At 32.2% G+C, this 24994-nt stretch overlaps 4 protein-coding genes and 1 long non-coding RNA gene across 6 annotated transcripts; all 5 read left to right on the top strand.

The window, feature by feature from the left end:
• Positions 1-8: 8 nt before the first annotated feature.
• Positions 9-678, top strand: LOC112698082 (uncharacterized). The gene is made up of 2 exons (XR_003151371.2): positions 9-169; positions 482-678. It is a non-coding gene; the product is annotated as an uncharacterized lncRNA (long non-coding RNA).
• A 2624-nt stretch (positions 679-3302) lies between these two features.
• LOC112695894 (protein WHAT'S THIS FACTOR 9, mitochondrial-like) lies at positions 3303-6957 on the top strand. Its single transcript, XM_025748425.3, has one exon. The coding sequence runs from the start codon at positions 5684-5686 to the stop codon at positions 6893-6895; it is 1212 nt and encodes a 403-aa protein (XP_025604210.1). The 5' UTR covers positions 3303-5683; the 3' UTR covers positions 6896-6957.
• A 3697-nt stretch (positions 6958-10654) lies between these two features.
• On the top strand, positions 10655-14309 carry LOC112695895 (uncharacterized). Its single transcript, XM_025748426.3, has 3 exons — positions 10655-10988; positions 11235-11558; positions 13513-14309. Exons 1-3 carry the CDS (start codon positions 10734-10736, stop codon positions 14044-14046), a joined length of 1113 nt encoding a protein of 370 aa, XP_025604211.1. The 5' UTR covers positions 10655-10733; the 3' UTR covers positions 14047-14309.
• Positions 14310-14857: 548 nt separating this feature from the next.
• Positions 14858-17998, top strand: LOC112695896 (fatty acyl-CoA reductase 2, chloroplastic). The gene is made up of 9 exons (XM_025748428.3): positions 14858-15496; positions 15592-15695; positions 15807-16006; positions 16098-16198; positions 16309-16519; positions 16654-16815; positions 16958-17039; positions 17152-17546; positions 17641-17998. Exons 1-9 carry the CDS (start codon positions 15097-15099, stop codon positions 17804-17806), a joined length of 1821 nt encoding a protein of 606 aa, XP_025604213.1. The 5' UTR covers positions 14858-15096; the 3' UTR covers positions 17807-17998.
• A 3250-nt stretch (positions 17999-21248) lies between these two features.
• LOC112695897 (lipid phosphate phosphatase delta) lies at positions 21249-24634 on the top strand. Of its 2 annotated transcripts, XM_072197969.1 has the most exons (9): positions 21312-21376; positions 21496-21828; positions 21942-22037; positions 22148-22222; positions 22352-22482; positions 22902-23005; positions 23090-23218; positions 23334-23449; positions 24042-24634. In XM_072197969.1, the coding sequence occupies exons 2-9, from the start codon at positions 21661-21663 to the stop codon at positions 24432-24434; spliced, it is 1212 nt and encodes a 403-aa protein (XP_072054070.1). In that variant the 5' UTR covers positions 21312-21376; positions 21496-21660; the 3' UTR covers positions 24435-24634. The 2 variants fall into 2 exon arrangements, with proteins under 2 accessions (XP_025604214.1, XP_072054070.1); XM_025748429.3 differs by having other exon boundaries at positions 21249-21828.
• The last annotated feature ends 360 nt before the right edge of the window (positions 24635-24994 follow it).

Raw genomic sequence — 24994 nt, forward strand, 5'->3', positions numbered from 1 at the left:
GTTTCTTTTCAGCGGATTCATTGGTTGTGGAGTCACTATTGGAGCTATTGGATGAGGAGAGTTTGAGGAAAGATACCGCACTTCCTTCTCCAGAATGGTCCTCGGATCATATAGCTCTCTTAGCTGAGTTCCGCTGCTGCAAGAATAGATCTAGGCGTTGACTCATAAGGTATTATTCTTCCCTTGATAATTCATTCTTCTTGCTTCCCTGCTATCCGTGTTTTTATCTTTATAATTTAAAGCATAATTGTCATATTGTGCATTATGGTGTATCAATTTTGTAATGTGTTCATAAGATACTTAAATATATATGTGAACTGATGCCATAAAAATTTCATAAAGATATAAACAAATAAATATATGTTCAAATTGCAAAAACAAAGCAGAATTTTGCATGTGATGAAGGATTTTCCCCTCTTATGTCTTTCAGGCATGTTTGTTGAGGGTTTTCTTAATTGATCATGGATCTCAATTTGTGTAGGTCAGATCCAGAGATACACTTAAACAAAAAGGTTGAAAGAATCAAGTATTTAGTTGACAAGATATTGTAAGAGTGGTAGATCATGGCCTTTGTCTTTTTCCCAGGTATCTCCCATGTGGGGTTCCTTGCAATGATCTGCTTTGTATTATGTCACCTTTGTTTCATAAAAAAAAAAGTAATTATTATTATTATTATTATTATCCCCTTTTACGAATTTCCTCCTTTACCTTCTTTTTTTTCTTTATAAAGTTATAGCTTTCTTATATTCTCCAATGGCTTAATAGATCTAGCAATTAACTAATCACTTTTAAGTCCGTCACATCAACTAACTGCCGAGTTTATGGTTTAAATATCTGCTAATAATGCAGCATTAGCTTACGTATGTCTTCAAAACTGTTGTTTTGCTAATCAAGTGCGTTGCTAATTGTACTGACAAGTTTGAAATGGGCATGGGGACTGAACTGAAAGGGTAAATTACCATTTTGGTTTCCAAAAGATCTAATTTTTGACAAAATGACCTTCAAAAAGAAATGACATTTTGATTTTCTAAAGATAATTTTAGTTTGATAAAATGCACTAAATATAAAGACATTTGAAAGAACTCTAATAATTAGATTTTAACGTGGTATTTTGCAAGTCTATTTAAAAAATGAGATTTTTTTTATCTTCTACGTGAATTTGTTTCTGGCACGTTTTTTTTATGTTGAAAAGGGTCTAGAGGTTGAAGTTTGTTGTTTTTTAGTGTATTTTCTAATTAAATTTCTAAATGTTTCAATAAAAATAGACCAAATATATGAATGAGTTTAATTTTGATATATTGATTGTGTAATTACATTTGGTCTTTGGGATGAATATTTACACTGTTAATGTAAAGTTATTTGTTCAAATGTGACTGTCATGAAGGATGTATGTGTAAAACGTTTTATATGATGAGACATCAAAATTAAATACATACTTGAGTTGCTTGTCAAATGTGAAGAAATGATGTTTTTTGTAAAATCAAATCATTTTTAAAGGATTAAAATGTCATCTTTTAGTTATTTTATTAAAAATTTAATTTTTTATGCCAAATGTCTTCTCTTTCATAAGGTACTATTGGTTATGGTAGGTGCAGCATTTAAGGGCTTACTATCCAACAATGAAAGAGAAGACATTAATTTGCCCATTATGGTTAACAAGAGAAAACATGACGTGCGGTTGGGGGAGTTAAAGTGTACCTCACGAATACCATTAGTGTTTTGGATGTTTGTCAAAAGAGTTCAATTTTTGGGCAGAATTTTACTTCTTTTGAATTTTGTCCTCTTTTCTGGGCCCTTGCCCTGATGATTTACCAAAAACAAAAATTGTTATTTCATTATGGGAATTAATTTCTTCTCCAAGATATACATGTATTATATATTGTTTTCTGTTTTGTATTTTTTAATTTTAAATAAATGGATGAAATCACCGGTGAAGCACAAAAAGTTTATTCCGTGAAAGATGAACGAGATGTCTCATCATTCATATGGCAAAACTTGCACAAACACAATGACAATTTGAAAATATTCTTTTATATCAGAGACATAATGCCGCGTAAAGTCGTATGTCGTATCACCAAAAAGGAACAAAAGATTTCAATAAATTAGATTACAGACTGCAAAATGGAAGTGATATCGCATCACCACCTCATAAATTATGATATGATAAGATACGTTAACATTAAACTAAAAAATGTTTCTAAGCCCACACCCCCCCCCCAAAAAAAAAAAATCTCGACTCAATGATGCTTCTAACTAGCTAAGATCACATAATTGTGCACATGGATTCTAGATCATGAAATGGATGCTTGTGTGGTGGTGGCAATGGTTGAGGGTACGCCAAAAGTGGAGACTCAAAGTAGTGTGTTCCATAGCTTGCATAAGGATCCACTCTTCCCTGAATACCATCATTTCGAGAATTATGGTAATAATAGGGATAATAAGGCCTCCTTAATCTTGCATCAAAACATGAACCGTCAAAAGGGTAAGGGTTTCTTTCCACATAGTTATTGTTGTTGTCGATTATATAGTGTTGCTGATGTTCACAATAACATGACGGGTAAGGATATGAACCCTCATGGCAACAGTAGTAACCTTGACTCATCTACAATACAATATTATTTGTTACAAGAAATGTTATTGGAACCCCACCATTAAATGGAGTGTGAATTCTACATTATTGTCTAGGTAACACTATTCCAACAACTCAATTTGCAGCTTACAAGATCAAACAATAACTAGTTATTAGCATCAAATAGAAGAAAAAAAAATTGAGAGACCAATAGCAAGATAAAAGAAATTAAACTAAATATTTGAATGTTTATAGATCACTTACCATACATACGGGATACATAGTTGGAGCAAGAGCGACCAAAAAGAAATACGTGGGTTGAGATGATGATAGAGAAGTGGAAGGAAAGATAGCAATTATATATAATTTCCCCTCAAATTAACTTGAGCGAGTGGTGGTTTATTTCTTTTCGTAAATGGTATTCAAGACCGGGTATCATTCTTATTTAATGAAATTATTTTGCATGGGATATTATTTATAGAAATTAAATATTTTCTTGTCATATTAATGACTTATTCTTAAACATACGTTTTTTTTTTGAAACACATTAGCATATTTCCCATAGTGACCAATATATATGTTTAATAGTCGATATGATACGTATGGTAATATTTCCATCCAATTTGGAGCATATAGTACATGATTAGTGCAAGCATGGTACGATTTGTAAGAAATGGAACCCTTTTTTTTTTCTGATTGGATTTGTTGGCATGTTGCAAAACAAAACAGGAACAATAAGAAGAAAATATATATGCAAATCCTTTTGATTTACATCAGTAGCAAGAAGTAACACACAGAAGAATAAGACAACTATTGAGATGAACTAAAATCATCTATCAATGATAATATTAATCCATTTTCATACTCACCTTACAAAAAGATGCAAATAACTAATAAAACTGAATTGAAATACTTATGAACTGGAACATAAGAAGCAAAACTTTTGCCTGGACTTCTCCCCATATGCCACCAAAAAGTAGTAGTTCTTCAACCCATTCTTTTAAGTCATCATTACTTTTCTAAAGTAATGCATGCATGTCCGGATGAGCATAAAGATCGTTCTACTTCTTGCTTTTTATAGCAATGTAGATACATATTAAGCTACTAGCCATAGAGTGAAGAAGAAAGCTGATCATGTCAAATGAACCTAAACCTCTGTGAATGTCTGTCCCATATCTCTAAGGCCTGTACGGTGATTGATTCGGGACACAGAAAATATGTCCCCGGTCCCCCACTGACCACTGTCCCAATATTTTGGAATGAACAGAAAAAGCAATGAACGACTATTTGATCCACTCTCTCTTATATATCTCTGCAAATAAATTTGTGTCATCTATCATCTTTCTATTTCATTTTTGAAGCAATCTCTAAATTCAGCCTAAGTAGTGTGGTGGGGCATAAGCCATCTAACAAACTGTTATTGGCTCCTTCGTACCTATTTATGAAAAGAATACTGTGAGGGTAGATGATCATCTCTTACCGTGTTAATGTACAGAACATGAAGAAGGTACTGCATTTATGCAGAAGATTGAAAGGACTACAGAGAGAGAGGATTTTTCGCAGCTATATGTTGGGGCATGAGGGGGTAATGATGGGGGTGACTTTGGTCTAAGGTGAACAAATATTTTTATGATCTTTTGTTTATAGAGTTTGGGAAAATAGGAACACTCTTGTCTTGTCATTTCAAACATGAGGTGCCTTCAGAAAACAGAGGATAGGGACACACACAGTTTGAATTTCTTCTGGGAACACCAACGAGAATCTGTGTGAGATATCCTTCGTGAACGTGAGTGACTCTTGCAAAGACATATCTTGTCACTTGTCAGAAGAATTATGCTTATTTTGTTTATTATGCTTGAGTTTGAGTGAGTGAACTGTGAAAGTGCTTGTGTATTCCTTCTGTTTGAACCATTTCAAGGAAAAAAAAAAAGAAGAAAGAAAAAAGGAGACATGAAAAGACAATGGCATTCTTGGTGAACGCTTGCTACAAGCAACGGATCACCCCTCATCTCATCTGATCTTTACCGCGTCCTCTAATTTGATTGATGATGTTATTATTCTTATGCTATGCGATACAGAAAAGAGGTGATGAAGCATGCAATGCATCAAGGGTAAGAGAATATTCACCATGCTGGATTATCCAACAGAAAAAAGGGAACATGTTAGTTTGTTAGTTAGAGATATAAAGGGCTCATAGTCTATTTCTCTTTTCAAATGACTATTATGGATGAAAAAAAGGGATATCTCATACAAGATATTATTGCGAAAGAAACTCGTTAAAATTTTTGAAAAAGACAACCACAATGACTAAATACTGACATAAGTATCTCACAAGGCTTTGGTGAGAACATTGTTTATTCCCCGAAAAAAACAAGGATCACTTATCTCTAAAAAATTAGACATCATTCTTAACATAAGCATAGTTAAAACTGGATCTGCTTCTTTCAAAAGTGCAGAGACTTTCATAGTTTTATGCGTCTCAATAAGTCAATAGTCAAAACTATCATCAAAGAACCTGTGACAGGGTGTGTTACAAACTTCTCGTTTTTTGTTTCAATTTGATCATCAGATCTTTGTTTTGTTTGTAGGATCATAAAAGACTTGGATCATACTATACACTTCTGTTGGGCCTTTACAAGTCCTCCATTGCTGTTCTACAGTTCAATTTGATAGGCCCAGAATTACTCTATAACTTCTGTGTAGTGTTCACTAAACCCAAAAAATAATATTTATGTTTTTGTGGATGAAGTCTATGTAAAAATTTTTTGGTGGTCATGGACAGGCTGCGATGGTGCAATGTTGCTTTTATTGTTTTTGGTCTAGAATGGTGCAATGTTACTTATTCTTGGGTTTATAACCAAAGAGCCATTTACAATATTTTTTTGGACTCCACTCCATAAACCTTGGCCCATTATCTTTCTCTGATCACACTCACTAGCCTATTATGCTTAAAGCAAGATTATGAGCATCAACCTCCGCGCCCGGCGCCGCCCCTCCCTCCCGCTACCCCCAAAAAAAATCGCCACCGAGAAAAAACCATAACAAAAACAAGAGTGCTAGGGTTATATTGGGGTTTTTGTAAATTATTACCTCCAGAAGAGTTTCCCTGCAAGCATGAACCATTTCGGAAACAAAAATCGCGTCTTTCAATTTCTCAAGCTCTGCCACCACCACCACCAGCAATGGCAGCGGAGCATAGTGAAGGTGCGGCTCAAGTGGGTGAAGAACCGAAGCCTCGACCACATCATCGACAAAGAAACCGATCTAAAAGCCGCTTGCCTCCTCAAGGACGCCGTGAAGCGCTCCTCCGCCGGATTCCTGACGGCGAAGTCCGTCGCCGACTGGCAGAAGCTCCTCGGGCTGACAGTCCCCGTCCTCCGTTTCCTCCGCCGCTATCCTTCCCTCTTCGAGGAATTCCCGCACCCTCGCTGGCCATCCCTCCCCTGCTTCCGCCTCACCGACACCGCAAAGCTCCTCGATTCGCTCGAAGAAGAAATCCACCAGAGCCACGAAAACGACGCCGTGGAGAGGCTCTCGAAGGTGCTGATGATGATGAGAACCAAAACGGCGCCGTTGCACGCACTCCAGCCTCTGAAATGGGACCTCGGCCTCCCCGATTGCTTCGAGAAAACCCTAATCCCCAAATTCCCCGACCAGTTCCAGCTGGTAAAGTACCCTAACGGCGTGATCGGACTGAAAATATCGCAATGGCGGGAAGATCTGGCGATTTCAGCAGTACAGAAGATGAATGAGTGCAGAGAATCGAAGAGAGGAAAAGCGGCATTAGTATTTCCGATGAGGTTCCCGAGAGGTTACGGATCTCAGAAAAAGGTTAGGAGTTGGATGGAAGAGTTCGAGAAGCTTCCATACATATCTCCGTATGCAGATTGCAGTAAAATTGATCCTGAGAGTGACTTGATGGAGAAGAGGGTTGTTGGAGTTCTGCACGAGTTTCTGAGTTTGAGTATTCATAAGAAAACAAAGAGGAACTACCTTCGGAGTTTGAGAGAAGAATTGAGTCTTCCGCATAAGTTTACAAGGATTTTCACTCGCTACCCTGGCATCTTTTACTTGTCTCTCAAGTGTAAGACTATTACTGTCACTCTCAGAGAAGCTTATCAGAGTGGCAAGCTTGTGGATCCTCATCCACTTGCTCGCCATAGAGACAAGTTCTACCATGTCATGAGAACCGGCCTTCTCTACCGGGCCAAAGGCGCCCTGGTAGAGGAGGCCGATCCTCATGCTCACGGAGGAGAGGATTCGGAAGAGGTTGAATCGAGTGATGAGTTGTGTGAGGATGAGGTTTCGGATTCAGAAAATGAATAATTTGTTTTAGTGTTAGTTAAACACATTCTTTGTAATTGAATCTTCAGATTTTGTTTGTCCCATTCTTGAATCTTCATGGATGCATATGCCCATTCATTTTCAGGTAGTTTCTTGTTTATAAAGAAACTCAGGAACAAATAATAATGCAAGTATAAGTAGGAAAAAATCTCTAAACAAAAACATTCCTGTAGAAATTAAAAGATTAATCCTTGAGGTAGTAAAGCCAAAAGATATGACAAAATTAAATTGGAAGCGGGACCAGAAAATAGCAGAAGTCTACACTGACTAGCAATTACTAAGGGTGTGTTTGGTAATCACGTTCAAAGAGAAGAAGTTCAAAGAGAAGAAGTACGTTTAGATATTTTGAAAGTTGTAATTTTTGGTTTGACAAATTTTTGATTTATGAACGCAGAAGTGATTTTGCATTCAAAACCACGTTTTCAAGAAGTAATAATTTTAAATTTCTGCGTTTCACCAACGAACTTTTAGCCATCAATACTCAATCTTTATTTATCTTTTACCAATTTTATCCTTTATGCATACTATTGGATTATTTATATTATTTTTGTTTATATGAACTATCTTTTTCTATTATTTACTATTTTTTTATTAATTATTTATTTGATATTATACACTTTTATAATTATAATTTTTTTGTATTATTTTTATTTTTTTAATATAATATATTGATCCTATTAAGAAAGTGAATTAAACAAAAATTAATTGTAAATAATAATAATAAAAAATTATAACATACTAAAAAAGAGTACTAAGAGTACTAAAAATATACTATATAAAAAATATCATAAATTTTTTTTTGATTTATTTCAATTATTACCAAAATAAATATTTAATTTTTTATTATTTTTAATACTCTCTAAAATTTATATTTTGTTAGTTTTAATTAAAAGTATATTTTGCCAATTTTTATATATTATTTTTATTTTAGTGTATAAATATTAATTTTATTTTAGAATTAATTAATAAGATATATTTAAATATCTAAATTAAAATAATATACAAAAATTATTTAAGTTGATGTCTATTTTAAAAATTTTGTATCTAAAAGTGATTTTAAATAGTGTAATCCAAACAATATTTATTTTACTATAATCTATTTTGATATAAATATTGTCAAACATAAATCACTTAATACAAGTTTATTTTGATATAATCCATTTTGATATAAGTTTGCAAAATCAATTTTATTCAAACTCCCGTTTACAAACTATAATCCAAACACACACTAAGTATAAATACCGAGTGGTAGTAGCTCAAATTCATTTACATATTTAGATATATAGATTAGATTTCTAATTTCTTATTGATATACTTAGTGACCGACGGCAAAATAATAATAATAGCAATAGTAACAAATAGAATAATGTAGTGAAGTTCATAAAGCTTGGCTATCAACAAACAAGAGCCACGAGTCCCACCAACTTGATCGTTGAATGAATCTAAAAAATGTTAAGCAGAAATATGCAAAGCTAAAAACACAAGGACATTAGAGAAAAGTAAAAAACAAAGCATATGGCACCCTTATTCGCACCGAACTACCAGAAATAGAATAATTGCAAACGAGAGGCGATGTGGACACGTCAACTAAATTGCATTGCCTCCCTTAAAAGCTCCTTCTCCTCACTTCACTAACCCCTTCACCACCCTCTCGCTTCATTTATACATAGCATTACTATTCCACGCGCCTACTCTTCATTACACACATGTATATAAGTCAAAGTCAAAGAATTTGGCACGGTGTAGAAATATTCGTATATTATACCTTGTTTGTTTATGCTAGTGTTAGAAAAAAAAAACATAGTTAGAATTATTTTATTTAATATTTATTAATTATTAAAATAAAATAATTTTAATTGATTTTGGTTAAATTTTTTATTGTTAAATATTTTTGATTTATTTATAAGTATGGACATTAAAATAGAAATACAAAATTATAAAATTATATTTAATATATAAGATATAAATATAAATATTGTATTCTAAAAATTATTAAATTAATATATTTTATATTTTTTTTGACAGAAAAATAAAAATACTAATAAGGGATGTACTTTTTTTATTTTCTTTTTATTATTTTTATAAATTTTTGTATAATTATATTTTAATATTTTTGTATAAAAAATGTAATGAATTAAATTTTTATAATCTGTTATTTATATTTAGTTTATTACTAATCATAAAAAATATTTAATTTATTATTAAATAAAATATAAAAATACTAATTTTTATTTTTTATTTTTAATATCTTGTCTTTATAACTAAATGAAGCCTAATAAATTTAGGCGTCTCGTACATTCAATATTATTTAAGATAACTTCTGAACTAATATACACAAAAGCCAAAAAGTGTACGAATTTTTTAAAATTTCCCCCATTGATTCGGATCTTAGTAGGCTATAATTGTGAAGTATGCAATGTTGTGACTTGTTTTTATTAATTTATACAGTGTTATGATGACTTCAGATGTCATTCCACAAAAGTATATGAAATCTACTGTTTGGCGAGTTGAGTTATTTTGTTTTGTTTTATTTTTTTGGGGTAATAAATAGAATAATTACTGAGACGAAAATATATTCATATACAAATAATAACTAAAATATTAATACATATATTATATAATTTGGTAAAAATGTCGGATTATTTATTAGTGATTTGTAGTCATTAATTACTTATTATTATTAGTATTTTTAATGGTGTGGAATTTTATTTAATGATGTGGAATTATTTATTTATTTTTTACTGATTAAGTAGGATTTTCACTTATCACCACTATTAGTTGGTGAGATTACAGTAATACAAAAAAAATGCATGAACAAGATGGCTTGAATTCGTTTCTGCAATTCTGTTTCAGCACGTACCATTCTAATTTCTACACATTCCATGCTACTGTTTTTATTTAAGAAAAGATGCACAACACGTGATGACGTGCAGGTTCCTTTTATTTTTCTGCATTTGCATGTGTTATCCACTTTAAAGTAACAATAGAACTGATAAAGATAAATTATATATGGTTTTTTATTTATTATTTTATATTACAAGAAGTTAAGAAACATTGATTTCCTCAGGCCAATTGCATTTCTAAATATAAAGTAAGCATGGGCCAACTTTATGAATAATATAAATCTGCTAAAAAGATGGTAGCAGTAGTTGAATGAAATCATGTATTTTTTTACCTGAATTAGTGACCGATTTGATTTGTGGGAAGCATCCAACAGTGAATCTGGAAGTCCAAGAAAGTAGGATTTTCTTTCATCCCATGATCCCATCCCTAAGTTGCTACTTTATATGTGTGGGATCCACATTCCCCTCGTATCATAGTAAGTATCATACTTAAAGGGGGATTGATGTTCAAATCGATCGATCCTCAAAATATGTAGTGAGTTATTTTTTTTCAAAAGTAAGGAGTGAATATAGGTAAGACTATATTATTTGAATTATAACTCGTTGGTACATAATGAGTTATTCTATAGTACTGTGAAAGCTCAGATACAGTCGACTTTATTTAAAGTTGATTATATCTGAGAGTCGTTAGATAATTTGACTGATTTGATTAAATTTTTATCTAACGACTCTTAGATATTAATTTCACGTGAATTCGACTTCAATTGATTTTTCACCTTATTTTACCATCCGAAAAATTAACGTTTTAATTTTGTTATTAAAAGATAGGTAGTGAGGCACACGCACCAATGTAGAGCGTGTGGTAAAGCAGAAAAGAAGAGGATCTAGCAAGGTGTGTGTGGGTGTTTCTTTTTAAAGAGTGTCTTCCTTTGTGAACTCTTCATTCATTCTCTCATTCTCATAAGAAGAAGAAGAAGATGATGATGGGTCGGCTCGCAACTCTCTCAGAAGTGGAACCAATCAACGACCAAGTTGACCACCAAACCTCTTCTTCTTCTTCTTCTTCTTCTTCTTCTTCTAAGAAGGTTCTCCATGCATGGCGAAACTGGAGCTGCATCAAGTCTCACTTCAACAAGAAGCACCCTGATCTGAAGCTTCTCCTCAGTGTGCTGGCTTGTCCTCTCTTCCCTGTCCCTCCCCACCCTTCTCTCCCTTCCCTCAACCATGCCCAGGCATGCATGCATTCTTTAATTTTGTTGTCAGTGGAATGCTATCCCCACTTGCAGTTTTTTCTTTCCTTTCTTTTGCAAAGAAAAGGAATGTGTCCTTCTTTCTCCCCCATGTGCATCTCATTTATTCTAAACATACTAACTTTTTCACATCTACTCTCACCTTTTACTTTAACTCTCTCTAACAATAACTCTACTCTATGTCCACTCACATTGATGCAAAATGAGTCTTTCTTTTTATTGTGACAGGTGTCATCATCAGCTGAGTACATTATCCAACACTTCACGGCAGCAACAGGGTGCCGGAAGTTAGAAGGGACGGTGAAGACTGTGTTTGCAACGGGGAAGGTGGCAATGGGTGTGGTGGATGAGGTTGGAGCCACTGCAGGAGTATCAGAAAAAGGCTGCTTTGTCATCTGGCAAATGATACCTCATAAGTGGCAGATTGAGTTGGTTGTCGCCGGTCACAAGGTTGTTGCCGGCTCCGATGGCACCGTCGCGTGGCGCCATACCCCTTGGCTCGGCCCCCATGCCGCCAAAGGCGGCGTGCGCCCTCTTCGGAGAGCTGTTCAGGTGAATTCACCCTCACATCAGTAATGTTAGGAGAATAAAAAAAACAGCCAAAACTTATTTTATTTAGCATTCATTAATTGTCGCAATAATTAATGAATACTAAAAGTAAATTATGACTGTTTTGACTAATTTTTTTTGTTACCAAATATTTTCGATGTTATAAATATTCTGTTAATAACTTGTCATTTAATTAATACATCAGTGTAGGAGTTATAATTTGCACTGAAAAACACCTAATATTTTTTCCTTGTGAAAGTGTCAAATTAAAATTTTGGAGTATACCTGAATTTCTGTCTTAATATATTTATCAAATACAGTTACCAAACACAACCTTAGTACTAGTTTGTTTTGGTGTCAGCAAGGTTTGATCATGGGGTAATGTTTGGTTCCAAAATTGTTGCTGGTGTTTTGGGACATTTCTTAAATGATTTATTTGGGATCTAAGCGCCAATCTAGTGATGTTTGGCTCTGACAAGATTATTATGCCAACTCTAATATTATAAACAAATTGATGGTGTTGACACCTAACTGTATTGTTAGCTCCATGAACTGATTATCTGTTTTAGATTTGATTTAGCAACGTTTTTTGAAAAAATATTTATACTTTTCAAAAACACAAGCTTTTTTTTAAATAAAAAAATTTATGTATTTATATTTGTAATTTTTAAAAGTTAGAAGTATTTTTAAAAATATTTTAAAAAAATTTAAAATTAATTTTTACTTATCAAAATTAAAAAATTTAATATAACTTTATATATTAATTAATATCCAACTTTAATTTTTATATTAATGTTTATTATAATATTTTTAAATTCTAAAAATTATTTTATCAAATATTACTTGTGTATATTAAATATCATTTTTAATTTAATTTATTAAACATAAATATTATAATTTTTAAAAATATATCTCTTAAAAATTAGTTTTTATAAACTACTTTTAAAAAATAAAAATTTCTCCAAACCAAATCTTAATCTCATTTGTAATATAATAGTGTAAGGAATGAGAGCCTCTTTAAGTATGTAATATGGTGGGGTTTGAAATTTAGGATTATTAAGATAAAAGATTCAATGATTATACATTTATCCAGAAATTGTGTGGATGATTTGGACTTGTGATGAAATATAATCATAAATGCTGGTGGAAGTGTTATTTTCCATTTAATTAAGGAAAAGTCTAGGAGATCAGCAGTTTTATTGAATTTTAGCCAGCATGTAACCAGCAGAAAAAGGTGAGCCATTGGATGAAATCTCACACCAATCTCACACCATCAAATTATCATTGATGGCTAGTTGATAGCTAACAATCACAAAAATTGCTGGCCCCCTAGCATTGCTCTTTAATTAATATGAAACTTGTCTTTATTCTGCATATGCTACCGGCCAATACAATGGATCTTTGTTTCCTTACTAAAATTCCCCTGTTTTGTTTCGATCTAACCACATTCTTGTTTTTCCTTTTCTTTATTTTCGGAGCCTGCTTCAAATAGGAACCCATCATCATCATCAATTCATCATGCATGTGTAATTAGTTTGGCATGGCTAATTAGTTTTAAGATTCTCTCTATAGTGGAAAATGTCTCAATATGTCAAGACAAAAACAAAAGACTCTCAAATATCAATTTACTTTGTCATGGGGAAAACGTTATCTTTTTTCCATATGGTCCACTCTCTGAAACTATGAACACCATGAAAATCCGTAGAATAGTGACTTGACTTGATCAGCATCTAAGTAAAGAGACACCTCTTATTAATATTTTGGGCCACCACAGATATAAAATGTATCAAATTAATCTGTGTCTCATCTTATAAATTACTCATTTTTTCCTGTTTTTTTCGATGTGAGACTAATTTCATACACTTCTCGATCTTCGTACCAAGACCACTTATTTTTCTTGTATTCATTATGTACTTATTATTGTATCGTTTTAACATTTCAGTTGTTAATGTTGTAGGGACTAGATCCTTTGGCAGTGTCTGCTGTATTCAGTGGTGCACAGTACATGGGAGAGAAAGAAATCATGGCCACTGATTGTTTCGTTCTAAAGCTGTCAGCAAATCAGAAGGACCTTGTTGATCGCAGTGATAACACGGCAGAGATGATCAAGCATGTCACATTTGGATACTTCAGCCAGAAAAATGGCCTTCTAGTGTACCTTGAAGACTCTTTCCTCACAAGGATTCAGTCACCTGGTACTCACCCTACTTATTGGGAAACAACAATGTCAACAATGATTGAGGATTATAGAATGGTGGACGGCGTCATGATTGCGCATGGCGGCAGGTCCACCGTGATTATCACCAGGTTTGGTGATAATCTGAGGGCAGGACCTGCCGTTACGCGGATGGAAGAGTCTTGGACCATTGATGATGTTGCTTTCAATGTCCCAGGCCTATCCATGGACTGTTTTTTACCACCTAAGGAGCTACAGAAAGATGATGATTATCCACAAGAGAATCTTGATTGGAGATCACCTTTGAATACATGATGTGTAAAAATTGGACCTTTTTTTTCTTTTTATTTCTTTCTTTCTTTGGGCTAAAGAAATGGTTGCTGCTAATTGTTATAGCTTTAACATATGTATTACTGATTCTGGGCATAATGGATCATGTCAGTTATTAATTGTGTATGATTTTAGAGTTCCTTGTAAAAAAGTCTAGTCCTTTTTGCGTTTTCATTTTCTATTTTCAAGATTTTGTAAATAAAAAAGAGGAAAGTGAAAACAGAATTTTATTATTTTCACTTACAAAATTCTAAAATCAGAAAAACTGACATAGAAAACAGAATCTAAAAAATACAAACCGAACAAACTCTTATGTTCTTATGGTAAATATTAAAAAAAAATATGGGACTATTCTCTTTCAAAGAAATGAGAAATCATTATCTCATGTTTCTCATTTGTGGAATCCATCACTTTCTGGTTTAAAGTGTGAACCTACAGAGTTAGACATGTAATTTTTCTCTGCTTGGAAAAAGGTATGCTGGTGTTATAAGATTTCTTCTGAGATAAGAAGAAAAGTTAAAAAAAAAGATAAAAAAATACAATCATAGTAGATATATTTAGTGTTAACTATTTATTATCACATTTACATAACAATACTATTATCATTTAATCTACACTACATCTATATTTTAGCTCAAAATCTCCCACACCCTTTCTTCCCCTATATTTTCCAGGAAAGAAGAAATCATAGAAAACTCCACTTACTTAAGAAGATTAATCAAAAAAGGGAAAGAAAATGAAGGGGTGGCAAAAAGAGAGCCGATATAAGATACTATTAACATTTCATAAAATAGTTAGTATTATTATAAGTACTCAAACATCCAATTCCTTCATCCTAAATCCATTCTACTTTGTATTCTTTATATCAGACCAACCAAATTCATTCTACCTTTCTTTTTTTACCTCCACTAAATTGTTTTTGTTATTGTTTAGGAAAGAATTAGCTAAGGTTTCAAGTCAACCATTTTTACCTGCATCATCTTTAGGTGCAGCAATCTTTTCTCCTGAACTGGATTCTCATTTTCCCTTCTAATCATGGGAATTTTCTCCCTTAGTTCTTCCTCAACTCTACCCCATAAAATCACCAGAGTGAATCAGAACGATAACAACCACTTGTCCTTTACAAGAAGGACAAACATTGTGCATTGTCAAGGGGGTGGAAATGTGAAAAATTCTTCTGGCCTTTCTTCTATATTACAAGAAAGACCTACATTTATCAACACAGAACACACTGCAACTACTATCATGGATCCGGGAAGCTTCGTCTTGTCGCAAAATGCGAAAAGCCACGGAGAGATTGTAGTGAAGGATTTGGTGAGTTATGGTGGATCAGCATCCAATGCATTAATAGGAGTGGAAGATGGCATAGGAATTGTCAAGTTTCTAAGAGGGAAGAAGTTTTTTATAACTGGTGCAACTGGCTTTCTAGCAAAAGGTATTAGTCTATCTATGATTATGGAATTTGGACCATGGTTCTACTGCTTTTAAACTTATGATGCACAATTAACACTCATTTGCTATTAATCTTAGTTCTTATTGAGAAGATGTTAAGGACAGAACCGGATGTCAGCAAGATGTACCTTTTGATTAAGGCAGAGAATAAGCAAGCTGCAATAGATAGATTGAACAATGAAGTATGCTTTTCTGATATTTTGTATCCTCAGTTTACATTTGTCAGGTTTCATGGTTTTACACTTTTACTTCCTGATTTTATGATCTTTTTTTGTTTCTTTTTTATGATTTAGATCATAAATACAGAACTTTTCGGATGCCTTCGGCAAATCCATGGAAAAACATTCAAAACCTTTATGATGAGCAAGCTAGTTCCGGTTGTAGGAAATATTTGTGAATCCAATCTTGGACTAGATGAGGATTCTTCTGCTGTTATTGCAGATGAGGTGGATGTAATTGTGAATTCAGCAGCTAATACTACATTTGATGAAAGGTTATTATCTTCTAATTCACCAGATTACTTCTCCATCACTGTTAAAGTTTCCCCATTTTCTTAGAGTTATATAATTTGACTATAATCTCAGATATGACACTGCTATCAACATAAACACCAGAGGACCATGCAACCTTATGAGCATTGCCAAAAAATGCAAGAGGCTTAAGCTTTTTCTACAAGTTTCAACAGGTAAAATGACACCAGTAGGTCGAAAAGTGCGAAAGATTATCAGAAACTATAACTTTTGAAAGAAGTAATATCACATTGGTTACCCCATATTCTTTCTTGTGATTTTGCAGCTTATGTTAATGGACAAAGACATGGTAGAATATTGGAAAAGCCTTTCAGCATTGGAGATTGCATAGCAAGCGAAAACTCTTTGCCTAAAGGTTCATCAAAAGTCCTTCCCACATTGGATATCGAAAGCGAAATCAATCTGGTTTCGAATTACAGGGGAAACTTTGAGGACAACATCTTAGCTCAAAAGATGAGGGAGTTGGGTCTAGAAAGGTATTGAGTGTCCTAATATTTTGCCCTTAGGAAACTCAGAAACGTTCTGCCTCCTATATAGATTTTGATCACACAAATTGTAGATGATTCTTAAGATGCATAATATATTTTGATGCAAGTGAATGTCATAATAGGGCTAGAAGACATGGATGGCAAGATACTTATGTTTTCACCAAGGCCATGGGAGAAATGATGATAGACAAAGTGAGGGAGGATGTTCCGGTTGTCATAATTCGACCAAGTGTTATAGAAAGCACCTTCAAGGAGCCATTTCCTGGTTGGATGGAAGGAAACAGGTACTATCCATCTCCCTCTAAAGAAAAGTAACACCAAAGTGAAAGACTAATGGAACTTGTCTAGTAGCTTGTTCCTTACGAAAGCTGGAGCTCGCTGGCGAAATTTCTATACAATAACTCACATTTTTCTTGCCACAATTAGGATGATGGATCCAATAGTTCTTTGCTATGGTAAAGGGCAGCTAACTGGTTTCTTGGTAGACCCGAATGGAGTGCTCGACGTAGTAAGTTAGTGAGACTTAAAAGTTTGATTCTTTCACAAGAAAAACAAATGGGAAAAGCACAAAATTGCATTCATATATAACCATAGTTCTTTGGATGAACCTGAATGCACAGGTGCCAGCAGACATGGTAGTTAATGCAATGTTAGCAGCAATGGCAATGCATGGAAGCAGCAAGAAGCCAGAGATCAATGTCTACCAAATTGCTTCATCTGTGGTGAACCCTTTAGTCTTCAGGGAATTGGCAAGATTGCTCTATGAACATTACAGCTCCTCACCATGCATTGACTCAAATGGTAGGCCAATCCAAGTTCCAATGATGAAGCTTTTTAGCTCCACTCAAGAATTCTCTGATCACATTTGGAAAGATGCTATTCAGAAGAGTGGCCTTACTGATATAACACTCTCAAAAGAAGTGTCTCAAAAGCTTGAAAATATATGCAGAAAATCAGTGGAACAAGCAAAGTACTTGGCTAATATCTATGAGCCATATACATTTTATGGTGGAAGGTTAGATACTTACTAAAGAAATTTCAATCATACATTTTTTGAAGAATAAATTAAAAGAATGATTAAATAAATTCTTAGTCCCTTGTTGGTGCAGGTTTGATAACAGCAATACTCAAAAATTGATTGAGAGCATGTCTGAAGAAGAAAAGAGGGACTTTGGATTTGATGCAAAGAGCATAGATTGGGGAAATTACATAACCAATGTCCACATACCAGGTCTAAGGAGACATGTCATGAAAGGAAGAGGGATGGGTAGTTAGTGAGATTGAATCATCAATCATGTGCCTTATTTCAACATTTGCAACTAACTGTAATAAAAATATATAAATAGAATATATATAGTTTTATTTTCCTTCTTTACTTGGTAGAAAAATGGCTAGAACCACATGATGAGTAAGGTTTTCAAGTTTCAACATCCCACTGTAATTTATGAACAATCAAATTTCTGACTATTTCCTTTGGTAGAGAATTCACTAGTGATGTCATGTGTTTTTGTGTTTGTGGAAAAAGTGAGTGCAAAAGAAAATTGTATGGTTGGTGTGTATTACAGAATACTATTTTGCTTTGAATGATTCAAATTCAAACCATGATTCATGGAACCCACAAGTCATTAATTCCGTGCTGTATTGGTGGAATGAGTGGTTGATAATGCACATGATCTAGTAGTACTAGATGAAATTGACACTCACCTAAGTCAAATTAATATTTGTTGGTAAACCAGATTAGTGTAGTTTGATTCTTAGGTGATCTTGGATTCTTGGTCCCTTGATCCTTGCAAGTACAATGTTTTCTCATTCATTTAAGTACATACACAAATTCTGAATCTTCATTCTATAAGTAAATGATCCCACTTAAAATTATTATAACTAAATTAACATCTGTGATGTGCGAAAAATTAAATTAATTATACTATAGATTTAAAATGATATATTGTTGTTAGGGATAGATTAGACGATATGTAAAGGTAATGTTAAATTTGGATTTATAAAAAATATTGTACAATACATCCATTTGGCAATTTATATATGATTCAATATTATTATTATATAAAAAAATACAAAGAAAAGATATACAATTTTAATATAGATAATAGTTGTATTTAATTATTATTTTATAATTCAGTTAAGTAATGATATGCAGTAAATTTAATTGATTAAAAAGGTTTAAAATTTTGTTTAGTGATATATCAAAACTAATTTAAATTTTGTAACGATTGATGATAAATGACAATTTAAAATAATAAAAATTAATAAAATTATACATAAATTAGACTATAAATAATAAAAATATTTAATTAAAGTTTATTCATTTGATTTCATATATCTTTTATTTTTTAAATATTTATTTTTGTTTTTTTTATCTTTTTTAGATTATATTTAAATAATATAATACAATGATGATACTATTAGATAAAATACTGTATGAATATTATTAATATTTTGATAATTAAAATGACATTCAATTTTCTAATTTTATTTTTTATGAATCATGATAATATATATTTTCAAGAATATTATTACAACTAAATGTTATTAAAAAATATAAATTATTGAAAAAAAATGATATGTAAACGACAAAGTAACTAATAATGAATACAATATAATTATTAAAAAATTAAAAAATTAATAAATACAATCACACAATCACCTAATACATATGTTTAGCAAATTAAAAAAATAAAAGTAAAAACTATGGTCATTAGTCAAATTATAGTTTACAAAAAATTAACAAGAGTGGAGAGAGAAAGAGAAAATAATATGAAATTACAAAAAAAATCATTTTTTTCTTAAAAAATTATATTTTATACATAAATATATTATTTTATGTATATAGTTTAATCCCAATTAAATCTCGATCCAACCTTTAAACCTTTAATTATATTAGTTCAATCACCAATTAAATTTCCAAAACCTTGCTTTTTTCTACTAATATCTGCAAACTTTTTAAAAATATATTTTAGCATAAAACTCTAAAACCTAATTTTTAAACACTGAATCTTAATTTTTAATTTTAAATTCTAAAAAAATAATATTAACTAATTAAAAATTAATTTCCATATTTAAAACAAATAATTAACCATATAAAAATTAGAAATAACTATGAATTAAGTGAACTAAAATGAATAATATACAAAATTTGAGAGTTAGTAGATATAATTAATGTTTTTAACTGTTTTTTCAGGGCAGTAGATAATACGAAAAGAGGTAGTTGGCAGGTATTGACTGGAAGGTTTCTATGGCGCCAACTTGACTCAAGAGTCCTCAGTCCACACCGTTGACCTTCATTGCTTCCCTCAAAAATATCTTCATAAACAAGTTGATTAGTGGGGACGATTCCAATGTTTAAATATTATTATAAGGAAATCATTAATTCATCTTTAATTTAATATAATGCAATACAATAAGTGATGATATAGGAGCATGACAATAGAAGGTGTTCTTGAGTTGTGTTGAGATGAGTTGGGTTAAACTTTAATTTGTTCTTTCAATTGAGCTTTTTAGTTAAATTTTAATTGTTTGATCATGTAAGATTTTCAAAAATTACAACTTCTACTATTGATTATAGATATTTTCATTTATTTTTTCCCCAAATAATTGCATGTCTCAGATATCAGAATTGTATATAAACATTAAAATTATAAGTTTTGTTTGTTTGGTGTTTACAATAAATTTTGGACGGCCTAATAATGCCATGTCAGGTAACTTCCACAAACAAAGAGATGATACAATTTCACACCAAATTTAAATATTATATATTATTATTGTAATAAATGAAAACTTATATATTATTGCAATAAATTTATATTTAATTATAGGAAATGTATAAAACATTAATCTTTTATTAATCAATATTAATTAATTTTTAAATATTTTTTTTTATTTTCTCCTTATCAAAAGATTTAAAATTTAGAGATGAAAAAGAAAATTATGAATATTAGAGTAAAAAATAATTATAAAAAAATTAAATACTTATTTGAATGTCATTAAATCGATAAAAAAAAATTTCATTGAAAAAAGATTTTTTTATATTTTTAGTGTGTTTGACAAATTTCTAATAATAAAAGTAAAGCCACTAAAAAAATAAAAAAACATATTTTTTGAGAAGAATTTGCATCTTTTTTTAAGAGAAAAAAATCATAAACAGCTCCTGATAATTACTTTGAAAGACAACGAGGCCCTTGACAAAAAAATATCCAACCTGATCCCTGAGCTTTACTTTTATGGACTGATTAGCTCCTATGCCAACAAAAATCAATGTTGTTTTTTTGTACAGAGACTAAGCAGTTCAAAAAAAAAGATCCTGTTGGGTTGAATATTTTTTTTGTCAAGAATCTCGTAGTCCATTCGAGATAATTATCAGGAGTTGGATGGAATATTTACTCTTTTTTAAAAGATATTTTTTTCTTAAAAAAAGATATTTTTCACGTAATAAATATACAAAAAAATATTTTTATCTTATTTTATCCAAATATAATTGATAGATAGAAATATTTTTTTACATTAAATATTTAAATATAAAATTACTTTTATTTTTATAAAAAAAATTTTAAAAAAATATTATTAAAAAAATATTTTTTAAAAAATGAGACCAAACAAACGTTGATTACAATTGATAAAATTAAAAATTAATTTTTTGAAGTGAATTGTTCTTTTTGATTAAGAAGCTTAATTTTAAAATTAATTAATTTACTAAGTAAGCCGTGTGGCTTAGAAAGTTAGTACACACGTTAGTAGGAGCCACCAGTATTTACTTCTCTCTCCAATCTCCATAGTTTCTATGCACATTCCTAAATCTGCCAGCTAGCTTCCAACGAATTTTTTCTTCCAGAAGTACCAATTCTCCAAACCAATATTATATTTTTAATATTATAATAATATTCATGGTTCAAAATCAAAACCTTCAGCTTTATTATTTAGTTTCCTAGTTTTCAATTTATTTTTATTTTCAGATACGAAGAAATAAAGTTGAATATTTGCAGCACCGGTTTTTTCCAACATTCATGGTCTACTTTTGATTCACCCATCTCCTTTTGTTCTCTTCTCTCTCTATTGCTCCTAAGGAGATTATTTTTGGGGAGAGAATAATAATAATAATAATAATAATAATAATAATAATGGAGGCTGCAGATGCAGCAGTGTGGCAAGGTGCGGTTTTGGGTGGAATAGTGATATGGGTTGTCACAGCTTCATTCCTGGATGTTACTTTCAAGCTTAGATCTTTCCTTCAACCTTGGGTTTCTCACCATGTCGATATTGGAGTCCCTTTCATCCTTCAGATCCAGGTAACGGAAACAGAAAATACCCAGATTCTTGTTCTCTCAAATTTCTAATCTTTTCGATTTTTTTATTCATGAATGCTGATTACTATTCGATTTTCGTTTTTGGGGTGTTGCAGAATTACCGGTTTGGCTTCTTGGATGCATTGTTCTCGGGTTTGTCTTGCGTTGTTTCTGTGCCCTTCTACACTGGTTTCCTCCCTCTGCTTTTTTGGGTGTGTAACTGTTGATCATGTTAGATTCTCATCAACACGTGGGATTTTTTATATATAAACATAATTTTGATGTTGTGGTGAAGAAATTTACTTTTTTGGTGTCTTTATAGAGTGGCCATGGTAAATTGGCGAGACAGATGACGTTGTTGATTGCGTTTTGTGATTACACTGGAAACTGCATAAAGGTATTTTGTGAACTTATCTTTTGATATGAAATTAGTAGATTCAGTCTTTTATTTATGTATAATTAACCGGTTTTACCTGTTAAATTAAATGCTTTTGTTGGGGGGTTTTGACTTTTTGTGATTCAACAGGATGTGGTTTCTGCTCCAAGACCCCCTTCTCCCCCTGTCCATAGAATTACTGCTACAAAAGATGAAGAAGATAATGCTTTAGAATATGGACTCCCTTCTTCTCATACTCTTAACACAGTTTGCTTATCCGGGTAAGTATCATTTTCACTTGACTTTTGTTCTTGTATGTGTTGGTTGGGTTTTAAGAATGGGGTGGAAAATTTCATGAATGAATTCTATGGTGTAGTTACAAATGATGTTAACTGTATGGTGGAGCTGTTGAGAATGATGTTAGATATGTACTACTAGAGAATTGACATGTGGCATGACTTGTAGGTCAAGTATATGGTTGCTACTTACTAGTAATGATTAGTCTATCTGTGGTTTTTTTTTTGGGATGAACTGAGGTCAAAATAACCAATGTAAGAGCTTGGTAATGTATTTATAATCACATATGTTATGTTTCAAAGTCACATTATCCTTTGAGAAAGATGAAGCCTTTTTGCTTTCAATTCCTTGGTCTTGTTATTAATGGGTTTTTTTTTTCCCTCTGGAATGTGTATTTTATCAGCTACCTTTTGCACTATGTGCTGTATCATACTCAAATAGATGGTTTCCATGCTACCTATATTGGAGTTCCTCTTGTTGTATTGTTGGTGACTCTCATTGGCTTCGGTAGGTCTTCTGATACATTATTAGCGGCTTCCTATTGTTATCCTGCTGCACAGAAGCAATGAAAAATTTTGGTCTTTTTTGTAGCAAGAGTCTATCTTGGCATGCACAGTGTGATTGATATCATTGCTGGCCTTCTTTTTGGACTTGGGATCCTTGCATTTTGGCTTTCAGTTGATGAATACATAGACAATTTTGTGGTCTCTGGACAAAACGGTATTATTCTAAGTACTAAATTTACCACAGAATCCTATATGATTAGCAATAGTAGAAAAGTTATATTCTTTAGCAAAGATGGCTTTGTTTCATTCTTTATCTGTTTTTGTTGCAGTTATATCATTTTGGGCTGGCTTGAGCTTCCTCTTGCTTTTTGCTTATCCAACTCCAGAGATTCCAACTCCGAGTTTTGAATATCACACTTGTTTCAATGGTGTTGCATTGGGAATTGTAAGCAGTTTCTTACCGTTTTAACAATACTGAAATATTTCATCTTGGTGTAGGCTTAGATATAATGAGTGTAAACAAAAGTTAGGAAGTAGCCATAAATCAAAAGAAAAGGTGTTAGGGAGAATGGGAGATTCATTCATTGTTATTTCCTGGATCTCAAAACCTTTCTATATTGAGGCTACATAATTTGAATTTTAAATGTTGTTAGGGACCTCCGGCTAGTCGTAAATTCTATGTAGGCTGTCATATACTTAATTGTAAATATACTTAGTCAAATTGATACAGCCATAGATTAGCATGTTACACTGTTACAGTTGAATATGCTCAAGGAAACATCAGATGTTTGAAATGTTTGCAATGTTGTTCACAATTTCACATCACCACAAGTTTGTAGTGTCAATAGTATAAGAATCTGAAGTAGAATCTACTACAACCCCCAGGGGTTTTCCTCAGATAAGCTAAATTTATGAACATTATTCTGAGCGGATATTTTAGAGTAGGAAAAACTGGAGTGATCAATGCTGTACTATTTCCTAGTAAGTTGTTATTACGTTGTACCGTGTATATTGATGTAAATGCTAATGATGTTCAGGTAACGGGGGTACAGCTAACTTATCATCAATTTCACAGTGAATTTGTGCCTCGTTTGTTCACTTCAGAAATGAAGATACTTGTATTTGCGGGAAGAGTGTTGGTGGGGATTCCAACAATTTTGATTGTGAAATTCTGCAGCAAGGCTCTAGCAAAATGGACGATTCCAGTGGTTGCAAACACATTGGGCATTCCAATAAAGTCAAGCAGCTATATCCCGAAATTGAATCCATTAGTCACGGGAAATAAGCCTAAAGAAGGTTACTTCCAAAAGCTGCTTTCAACGCAGGACTCATTTGATGTTGATACCGGAATTAGATTTGTTCAGTATACTGGCCTTGCATGGTCTGTAGTAGATCTTGTGCCATCTCTTTTTACATACTTGAGTTTGTGATTTGACTGATTTCTCACACGTGTTGCTCTATCTAAACACACAATTTTGTATAGCTAAGGGGAATACCCCCTTCTGGCCATAGAAACTGAAATTCATTTCTCAGTATATAATGTTAGCTAATAGATACATAAATTTTTATTTATTTATTACAATTTGATTTTAATACTTATATGAATACAAAAGATTTTTCCAGGCCAAAATTGAACGAATTCTTTAATCCGACTCACCTGACCAATTCATTTGGGGAGCTTCTTATGCACGGTAAATTTTCACCAATTTATCGAATTGACCAGTAACACCCCCCCCCCCCCCCTTTTTCCTTTTTTTTTTCTCTCTTCTTTCAAAAGAAACCCAATAGCCGGTGAGTAGAAATAATTTTGGCTCAAGGATTGGTACTTGATACAGTTGTAGAAACACTGGATTTAAATATGTAAATGTAAACTACAAATAATCTTTGGAGTATCATCTGGTGTATAGCTAAGAATTTGCGCCCCAGATAAGTGGGGGAAATAATATCGCTGCAAGAGAAGGCTGAGTAAGCTTAGGCATGAATGAAAATT

This window comes from Arachis hypogaea, chromosome 6 (genome assembly GCF_003086295.3).
Source record: "Arachis hypogaea cultivar Tifrunner chromosome 6, arahy.Tifrunner.gnm2.J5K5, whole genome shotgun sequence".
Lineage (NCBI taxonomy): Eukaryota > Viridiplantae > Streptophyta > Magnoliopsida > Fabales > Fabaceae > Arachis > Arachis hypogaea.

Coding starts and splice junctions, on each gene's coding strand:
- LOC112695894 (XM_025748425.3), top strand. CDS start 5,684: ATGAACCATTTCGGAAACAAAAATCGCGTCTTTCAATTTCTCAAGCTC.
- LOC112695895 (XM_025748426.3), top strand. CDS start 10,734: ATGATGATGGGTCGGCTCGCAACTCTCTCAGAAGTGGAACCAATCAAC. Junction 10,989..11,234: donor CTTCCCTCAACCATGCCCAG/GCATGCATGCAT, acceptor TTATTGTGACAG/GTGTCATCATCAGCTGAGTA. Junction 11,559..13,512: donor CTCTTCGGAGAGCTGTTCAG/GTGAATTCACCC, acceptor TTAATGTTGTAG/GGACTAGATCCTTTGGCAGT.
- LOC112695897 (XM_025748429.3), top strand. CDS start 21,661: ATGGAGGCTGCAGATGCAGCAGTGTGGCAAGGTGCGGTTTTGGGTGGA. Junction 22,038..22,147: donor TCCTCCCTCTGCTTTTTTGG/GTGTGTAACTGT, acceptor GTGTCTTTATAG/AGTGGCCATGGTAAATTGGC. Junction 22,483..22,901: donor AACACAGTTTGCTTATCCGG/GTAAGTATCATT, acceptor GTATTTTATCAG/CTACCTTTTGCACTATGTGC.
- LOC112695896 (XM_025748428.3), top strand. CDS start 15,097: ATGGGAATTTTCTCCCTTAGTTCTTCCTCAACTCTACCCCATAAAATC. Junction 16,007..16,097: donor AATACTACATTTGATGAAAG/GTTATTATCTTC, acceptor CTATAATCTCAG/ATATGACACTGCTATCAACA. Junction 16,816..16,957: donor GGTTGGATGGAAGGAAACAG/GTACTATCCATC, acceptor TGCCACAATTAG/GATGATGGATCCAATAGTTC.